Source organism: Magnolia sinica, chromosome 3, assembly GCF_029962835.1.
Source record: "Magnolia sinica isolate HGM2019 chromosome 3, MsV1, whole genome shotgun sequence".
NCBI classification, from domain to species: domain Eukaryota; kingdom Viridiplantae; phylum Streptophyta; class Magnoliopsida; order Magnoliales; family Magnoliaceae; genus Magnolia; species Magnolia sinica.
In genome coordinates this window covers 15,031,869-15,041,397 of record NC_080575.1, presented here as the reverse complement: position 1 = coordinate 15,041,397, position 9,529 = coordinate 15,031,869, and the positions used below count along the sequence as shown (strand labels likewise).

At 39.8% G+C, this 9,529-nt stretch overlaps 2 protein-coding genes across 3 annotated transcripts; both read left to right on the top strand.

The window, feature by feature from the left end:
* The first annotated feature begins 748 nt into the window (after positions 1 to 748).
* Positions 749 to 1,626, top strand: LOC131241435 (putative germin-like protein 2-1). Of its 2 annotated transcripts, none has more exons than XM_058240235.1 (2): positions 749 to 860; positions 1,079 to 1,626. In XM_058240235.1, exons 1-2 carry the CDS (start codon positions 749 to 751, stop codon positions 1,624 to 1,626), a joined length of 660 nt encoding a protein of 219 aa, XP_058096218.1. The 2 variants fall into 2 exon arrangements, with proteins under 2 accessions (XP_058096218.1, XP_058096217.1); XM_058240234.1 differs by having other exon boundaries at positions 749 to 868; positions 1,084 to 1,626.
* Positions 1,627 to 6,576: 4,950 nt separating this feature from the next.
* On the top strand, positions 6,577 to 7,485 carry LOC131241434 (germin-like protein 8-2). The gene has a single exon (XM_058240233.1). It carries the CDS (start codon positions 6,591 to 6,593, stop codon positions 7,146 to 7,148), a length of 558 nt encoding a protein of 185 aa, XP_058096216.1. The 5' UTR covers positions 6,577 to 6,590; the 3' UTR covers positions 7,149 to 7,485.
* Positions 7,486 to 9,529: the final 2,044 nt, after the last annotated feature.

Sequence of the window (9,529 nt, the reverse complement as noted above, 5' to 3'; positions counted from 1 at the left end):
CAAATCCACGGAGCTTCTCTGGACTCCTCACAGAGACTTCTCGAATCCACGAGGAAAGAAAGCAAAAAATAGAAATAAATTCTAATAAATTCGAAATTGATTAATTGATGATTAAAAACGAGTTTACAACCCTTTAAATAGGGCTACCAAGCAATGGAAAAGAAATTAGAATCAAACTACAACTCAAACTCTTAGAATCCGCAACTTACTATAAATAGTAAACTTACTATTTATAGACGGTCGTGATGTCTACTAGTGCGCAAGGTTTTCGGCCAAAAATAGTAAGTGTCCTATTTGGCTTCACCAAACCGTTCTCCTAATTATTCTAAGCTCTTTTCACGTTGGGCGCAACTCCTAAAGCCCGACGGATGAAGAGTTATAATCAAACTAAAACTTACTATTTATAGTAAAAACGAAATTAAAACAGGGAAACGACCGTCAATCCAGGGGTTTTTCGCAATTCCAGGCTGCGCAACCCGGCATAGCGGGTTGGTTGGCTTCAGTAGCTCGTTCTACCCCAAAATCATATATTTTACGTCAAATAACTCATTCCGGATTGCAAGATACGCCCAATTTAAGGTTCGATGGTCTGGATCACTTCTGTCGTCGACCGGGCCTTTTCTGATCCTTCTTGGCCATGTAACTGTCCGCGACCCGCTCTAAATCAACAGCCAAAAACATTTCTCATTATAACATTTAGAGTTTCCTAGCATATACATAAATACACAATTCTAGACAGATTTTCAAGATGTCTACCGGCTTTATTCTTTTAGCATTCATTGCATTTAGTTTCTCCTTTACCTCCGCATCCGATCCCAGCCCTTTACAGGATTTCTGTGTTGCTGTGCGCAACAGCCCAGGTATTTTCACTCCATTGAAAAAAAAATTCAAGTAACTGCATCAATATTGCTGCAAATAATATTACATGTAAATGCAATCCACCCCATTCGTGAAAGGATTCATATGATGAATGGGATACAACACCAACCTCATTGTCTGTTATTTTCTGTTTATATTGTTTTAATAATTCTTGAAAGAATATGCTGCTTACAATCTCTTTTGTGTTATATGATGGCAGTGTTGGTGAATGGATTTGTGTGCAAGGACCCAATGCAAGTTCAAGTTGATGATTTCTTCCTCACGGGACTGGACAAACCAGGCAACACGAGTAACAAGGTTGGGTCCAATGTGACCCAAGTAAACGTAGCTCAGATATCAGGACTCAATACCCTCGGAGTCTCTTTGGTTCGGATAGACTATGCACCCTATGGTCTCAATGCACCCCACACGCACCCAAGGGCGACAGAGATTTTAACAGTTTTGGAGGGCACCCTTTACGTCGGATTCGTCACTTCCAACCCAGACAATCGCCTCATAACAAAGGTCCTTCAAAAGGGCGATGTATTTGTCTTCCCAATAGGCTTGGTTCACTTCCAATTTAACATTGGCCTCACCAATGCCATAGCCATTGCAGGACTGAGCAGCCAGAGTCCAGGAACTATCACCATTGCGAATGCTGTTTTTGGATCGAATCCACCCATCTCAGATGACGTTCTTGCCAAGGCATTCCAAGTTGATAAGAACATAGTTGATTATCTCCAATCGCAGTTTGGAATGAAGAACTAGAGCATGCCCTATTCAATAAAATGGGAGTGCAACGTTATTATTTATTTATTTATTTTGTCTCTTGTTTTCTTTCTTTATTTGTTTCTGTTTAATGATATCTAATGGATTATAGCACGTTACAAAAATATCTGTCTAGATAATTATAAAAATGCAATTGATGATGCATCAACAGTTGGGTCAACCCATACTTTAATGTTGCATGCATGATGAAAGATCAACGGTCAGATTTGCAGTACCCAGTGGGGAGTATTCGCCACAATGACAAGAGGATCGAAATGGTCATGTTAAAAAACATCCCACATAATAACCCTATACAATGGAAGCTTTTAAGGTCGAGCAATTCAAAATCGAGGCTGCATTTTCTTTGAACCAGGGAGAATGATGATATCTAGAGTGTCCGTGCTGTTGTTCCAAATCAAAGGTGGAACACCTCATGCATCGGTTCGACAATCAAAACTAATCCAATGGACAAGATCAAAGAGAGGTCCACATTCTCACACTTAACCATGAGATCTGGACTGTTTGGGCAAAATATCCAGGCCATCAATACACCTGCAGCAGAGGTGACGGTGGAATGCACGAGCATGTCCAAGACATGCACGCAGACATGGACGGATGTTCGTTCGAACATCCCACTTTGAAGTGGATCGTTTTCCTATATATGCTACCTTCTACAGCTCATGTGGACACTTATCCAAAGATAATTTCGTAGGTAAATTTTCATGGGCCTTGAAATGTGATCCTGCAAATTGAGTTGGAGCTGCAACACTTGTTATTAAGCAAACTTGCATATCCAAAGTCAAAATATGTACGTTTCATCACTGTTACCTCCATTTAGAAAACTTGTTCAATAGGCTTAACTTTTCTATATATCATGAGTCCTCACCAAAAATAAATTAGAATTTTCTAGGCAAAAACAGGTGCGTTTATGCTATTTTACGGTATGAGAGTCTTAACCGACTCGATTTTCAGCTTACGCCATAAAACGATCTCGAAATATGGATTAGTGCTGTGGATCTAATACAAACATCATGATGGCCCCACAGAAGTTGTCCATCCTTTCTTCCTTCCCACGCAGTTGGCTTCCTGTCTCGCCAAACCCTCTGGGCGTGGATTTCCAGCAAAATCCTTTCGACAGTAACGTGGACCGATTGCTGGGGCTCACTTTTATGTTTGTGAGAAATTCCTAATGTTAAAACTTCTATACAGTCCACCACTGTGATATTTATATGCCATCTATACCGTTCAGAAGTTCATACTTATTGAGATGAACTGAAAACTCAAAAATATTAGCCTGATCCAAAAACTTCTGTGGCCCTATAAATGATTCTATGGTGGACGTTCAATCTTCACTGTTTCCTATCGTATAGCCCACTTGATAGCTAGATCTGGCTCATTTTCGGGCTCTTATGGTCTGTTAAACTGATTAACAGGTCAGATTTCTTGAAAAAATCACGATGGTCCCATTTAGGTTGCGGTTGACCTATATTAGTGCGAAGGGCATACACCCGCAATCCACATATCCGGAGGATTCGGAGAGAGACGCCTATGGCGTTCAGAAAGGACAAAGGATGTCCATGTTAGGAGGCGTGGAACTTGTGTGAGCCCCACCATGATGTTTGTGTTAGATCCACAACGTCCATCCATATTTTAAGATCATTTTATGGCATGAACCCTAAAACCATGCAAATCCAAATCTCAACAGGACCACAAAACAGAAACAAAAGTAATTGTATACCCACCGTTGAATTAACTACTTGGGGTAACAATCTCATATTTTGTTTTCCCTTTATACAGGTTTGTGTGGTCTATTTGAAACAAATGGAATAGCAAATCAACGTCATGTCCGCCCTAGGAAGGTTCCGACAATCCCTGGTTTCAGTGATGTGGTTCAATTTCACTCCAGATCTGCCTCTTTTTCTAGTTCATGTCCTAGACCTATCTTGAAAAATGGTTCAAGGGATATATCACGGTGGGGCCCATAGAAATCCGTGCTCCAGAAAATTTCATCCTGTTAAACCGAGAAATTCTTTGTAAACAGAGGAAATACGCATATTTCCACGTTTGTGTGTGTGTGTCTATATATATATATATATAGATAGACACACACACACACGGAAATGCTCACCTGCGAACCAGTTTGTACGTACTACATATGAATGTTTTTGAGAACCCATCATACGTAATGTGGATCCAAAATCGGAACCGTTCATGTGAAGCGGCACCTCGTGAAACCCCCCGGACTAAGTTTTACTTTGATCTAAAACTTTGATGGGCATGAAAAATGAAAACAGTTTCCTCCCTTGATTTGCATTTCTCTTTGCTATGGCCCACTAGAATTTTAGATCAGGGTGAAAATTTGTCACAGGGGTTTTCATGGGATTCCGCATCACATGGACCTTTCAGATTAGACACCCATGACACGTGTTCAAAGGTGCGCACGTGCATAGGTGCGCAGGGGAGCATGACTCTATATATATCATGGTGGGGCCCACAGAAGATCCATATTTCCACGTTTGTGATTGTGTGTGTGTGTGTATCTGCACTTAGGTCAAAACCTGTGTCATTGATAGATAATAAAAAACAGCACAAGATTTCCGAAATGGGATTGGCTGGTGTACCACATACAACCAATATTATTAGTGTGTTGACGTCACCAAGTTCTGTGGGTACAGTCATGAGGTATGTGTTATATCCAAACCCTCAGTCTATTTGGAGAGCTAGTAGTAAGGTTTGGGCAGAAAAATAAGACAGATCCAATCGAGTGGAGTAAACTGAAAAAAGTTGTTGGAGATTGAACATCTACCAGTGAAACCATTTTGGGGTCGCAGAAGTTTTGGATCAATATGATATTTGTTTTTACTCTTCATCCTGGTATGTGTGACTTTATGAACAGATAGGATGGAAAATTAACGTGATGGTGGGCCTTACAAATGTTTTAACTGTGGTAATCATTGTCCCACTTCTATTTGTAGTGTGGTCTACTTGAGCTTTGGATATGACTCGTTTTTGGACTCATGATCTAAAGTTATCTCGCCAAGTGGATGAAAGGACTGGATATAATAAATACATCATTATGTGGCATATGTAACTTTGATATCCTTTGAGCCGTTTACAACATGGAGCTCCAAAAGTGTCAGCGCTCCTCCTCGCACAACACGTACCCACACCAACCATATTGGTGGTGTGTGGTACACCAGCCAATCCTCTTCCCTAATTTGACCATTAGCCATCAGTATTGGTCCAATCAAACCATTCAACTCCAATTTCAGCCCAATCAGATGGTTCATCTTTCATATCAGTGCATTCCAGTCATGGACCTTTAATATGAACTCAATTGGACAGTCAATATCATATATCAAACCCATTGGACCACTCATCTCCAATTTTGGCCCAATCAAAGATCTTTGATATTGGTCTTATTAGACCATTGATCTTTAATTTTAGCCTAATATGACAGTTGATCATTAATATCATTTGAATCAGACGGATTGAGTTCAACATCAATCAAATCAAACCGGTCATATTCACCTCAGTCCATTTCATCCTCAATAGTTGTCCAATCATTTCTTTAATCCTATGTAATGATAAAATTGGACCATTCTCTAATTTCGGCCCATTCAGACGGTTCATCTTTTGATAACAGTCTACTAGCAATTGATTTTTAATATGGAACAAATTAGACAGCAAATCTTAAAGTTCAGAGCAATTGAACCTCTCATCTCCAATTTCAGCCAAATCAGACCATTAATCTTTTATATTGGTCCATTCAGGATATTTACCTTCGACTTCAGCGTAATTAGACCGTTGATCTCCAATATCGTTCAAATTAGAACACTTGTCATTGATCTCGATCCATTGCAACTTTTGATCTTCAATATCGATCCAATTAAACCACTGATCTTAAATATTAGCTTAATTCAAGCAATTCATTTCCAATTTCTACCAATGACTGATTTGTATCATCCACCCTGCGTGGTCTACCTTTGACCGTCAATCTGTACTAAAGAAATAATCTTGCTATTTACACGTTACCGTGGATTATTTCATGCATATGGACTGACTGATAAACGAAATACCAATTGGAGCCTACATGATGAATGGCTCAGATCTCATGCAGACGGCACACAATTGTCTTGTTGAAAAGGTCATTGTTTCCAATTCAAAAGAAATAGACCAAGCATATATGCATTTGCTTAGCTTTGGTTAATTTTCTTTTGTTGACTAAATTAATGCTTAGCCTGGTCGTGTGATTAGGTAAATCTCATGAACGGGCACATCAGGAACCCATTCCGACCATATCACCACTCTTCAAAGCATGACCAAGTTTAGTATATTTCATGCCACTCATCTGATTTGGAGTAGTTAGCATCAAGGAAATCAAGAATTAATAAACAAATGATGATATTTTCTGCACGTAACCGAGCCAATTCCTTCTTTTACATTGGACTGAAGAGGAAGAAGTCTTGGATTTCAAATAATAATAAAAATAATAAGACCATTTCAATGACAAACATTTCAGTAACCCCATCATAAATACTAACCTAATCCTCTTACATAACCCACAGCCAAAAACATTTCTCATTATAACATTTAGAGTTTCCTAGCATACATACATACACAATTCTAGACAGATTTTCAAGATGTCTACCGGCTTTATTCTTTTAGCATTCATTGCATTTAGTTTCTCCTTTACCTCCGCATCCGATCCCAGCCCTTTACAGGATTTTTGTGTCGCTGTGCGCAACAGCCCAGGTATTTTCACTCCGTTGAAAAAAAAATATCAAGTAACTGCATCATTGCTGCAAATAATATTACATGTAAATGCAATCCACCCCATTGGTGAAAGGATTCACATAATGAATGGGATACAACACCTACCTCATTGTCTGTTATTTTATATTTATATTGTTTTAATAATTCTTGAAATTAAGAATATGCTACTTACAACTCTTTTGTGTTATATGATGGCAGTGTTGGTGAATGGATTTGTGTGCAAGGAGCCAAAGCAAGTTCAGGCTGATGATTTCTTCTTCACGGGACTTGACAAACCAGGCAACACAAATAACAAGGTTGGGTCCAATGTGACCCAAGTAAACGTAGCCCAGATAGCAGGACTCAACACCCTCGGAGTCTCTTTGGTTCGGATAGACTATGCACCCTATGGTCTCAATGCACCCCACACGCACCCAAGGGCGACTGAAATCTTAACAGTCTTGGAGGGCACACTTTACGTCGGATTCGTCACTTCCAACCCTGACAATCGCCTCATAACAAAGATCCTTCAGAAGGGTGATGTGTTTGTCTTCCCAATAAACTTGATTCACTTCCAGTTTAACATCGGCCACACCAATGCCATAGCGATTGCAGGACTGAGCAGCCAGAACCCGGGAACCATCACCATTGCGAACGCTGTGTTCGGATCAAATCCACCCATCTCAGATGATGTTCTTGCCAAGGCATTCCAAGTTGATAAGAAAATAATTGATTATCTGCAATCTCAGTTTGGAATGAAAAACTAGAGCATGCCCTCTTACAGTAAACTCCCTCAGCAATATGTGGCATATCCACAAGTAGTTTCATTACTAATGTAGTTGCTTGAATAAAATGCGAGTGCAACACATTTTTTTGTTTTGTTTTTCATTTTCTTTCTTTCTTTCTTTCTTTCTTTTGATTTCTTTATTTATTAGTTTTTGTTTAATGGTATCTAATGGATTTTAGCATGTTTGGAAAATCTCTCTCTCTCTGCACATTCGTAAAAAAACTAGAAACTAAGAACCTACCAAAGTGACTGTAGAGATGGTGATCTAGGTAATTGATGCTGAATCAATGGTGAGATCAACCCATACTTGTAATGTTGCATGCATGATGAAAGATTAACGTTCAGGTTTGTGGTACACTTCTCACCACAATGACAAGAGGATCGGAATAGCCATATGAAAAACATCCCCCAGAATGATCCAATGCAATGGAAGCCCGTAAAATCAAGAAGAACATTAATTAATTCAAAATCGAGGCTGAATTTTCTCTGAACCATGAAGAGTGATGATGATATCTAGACCATCATTGCTGATTGTCCAAATCAAATTAAGAACACCTAATGCATTGGTTCGACTATCAAAATTAATCCAATGGACAAGACCGAAGAGAGGTCCATGTTCTTAGGATAAATCTTGAGATCTGAATTGTTCTTGCAAACTATCCCGGCCATCAAAACTCCTGAAGGACAGGTGACGGGGGAATGCGTTAGCATGTCCAGGAAATGCACGCAGACATGGACGGATGTTCGTTCCAACATCCCACTTTGAAGTTGCTTTTCTATGCTTTCCACGGCAATTTTCGAGATATATTTGCTACCTTATACAGCTCATGTGGACACTTATCCAAGGATGATTTCGTAGGTCACGTGGGCCTCAAAGAGCTGTGAGGCGAGATTTTCAAACCCTTATGTGGCCCCCGAGATGTCCGTGAAAAATCCAGTCCATCCATTAGTTTTGTTAGCTGATGTTATGATAAGAGCTCTAAAATGAATCAGATCAAATACTCAAGTGAGCCGCACCACAAGAAACAATTGGAATTGAACTACCACCATTGAAGTATTATTGGCCCCCACAAAAGTTTTGGATGAGGCTGATATTTGTATTTTCACTTCATCCCGGTGGGAATCACCTTATAAACGGGTTAGATGGCATGTAAACATCATGGTAAGTCCCAAGAAGAATGCAATAGTGGGCATTTCCATTAAGTTGTGTGTATTAGAAAAACGCTCACATGCGCTCCTCTTTTCAGTGAGAACTTGTGGGCACATGTTTAAGTGAGAACTTGTGGCACCTTTGTACACGTGATGTGGTCACAAAATCCAAATAGTGCTGGGGGATCGCGGAAGCACACAAAGATGAATCAAGCAAAGTATTCCAATCGCAACAACCAAGTCCAATCACAAAGAAATCAAATTTAACGCGAAAAAACCCTTTTGAGAAAAAACCATGGCATAAAGCGACAGTGATGCACTATGAAATCAGAAATTATAAGAGATAGAGAGAATACCCGATTCGAACAAGCCTCGAATCTCCCCTTACAAGCTCTTGAAACCCTTAGGAACGAATTAGAAAGCTTTGAGATACACCCTAATCCCGATTACACCCATATAATATAGCATATAGGAGAATCACACTCAAAATAGGAAACAAATCCTGCAAATATGCAACTTTGTGTAACTCTGCGCGATCATTTGATGGCACCTTTGATGGGACTTCGATGGCATCGACAAACTATCGATGTCAACGAACCCACTATGATGGCATCGAACTAAACACCAAAATGTTTCAGTGACTAAACATGAAAATCCTAGATTTTACCGATGGCATCAAGCAGGCCACAACCTTCGATGACATCAAGCAGGGCACTTCATGTGTCTCCCAACCAATAGGATAAATTCCAGATTTTCTCGATGGCATCGAACAACCTTCGATGACATCGAGCAGGGCACTACATGTGTCTCGCAACCAACAAGATAAATTCCAGATTTTCTCGATGGCATCGACCAGGATTTTGATGACATCGAAGTTTGCTCGATGGCATCGAAACTGTCATCGACAGACTTGTTAATTTACATATTTAAGACATCAATCAACAATCTTCACCATGTCTTCAATCGTCATTCTTCATAGCTCTTTTTTTCCTTTTCTTTAATTTCATATTACATCATAGCTCCACCGTCACTTCTCATGCACACTCCATCTTTCTTTACGACTTCACCAACCCCAGAGAAGTTGTATAAAACATGAACTTCTCTATGGGAACCACTTTAGTGAGCATGTCCGCTGGATTCATGCTCGTGTGAATCTTTTCCAGAGTCACCTATCCTTCCTCAAGCACATGTCGGATGAAATAGCAACGAACA

Coding starts and splice junctions, on each gene's coding strand:
- LOC131241435 (XM_058240234.1), top strand. CDS start 749: ATGTCTACCGGCTTTATTCTTTTAGCATTCATTGCATTTAGTTTCTCC. Junction 869..1,083: donor GCAACAGCCCAGGTATTTTC/ACTCCATTGAAA, acceptor ATGGCAGTGTTG/GTGAATGGATTTGTGTGCAA.
- LOC131241434 (XM_058240233.1), top strand. CDS start 6,591: ATGATGGCAGTGTTGGTGAATGGATTTGTGTGCAAGGAGCCAAAGCAA.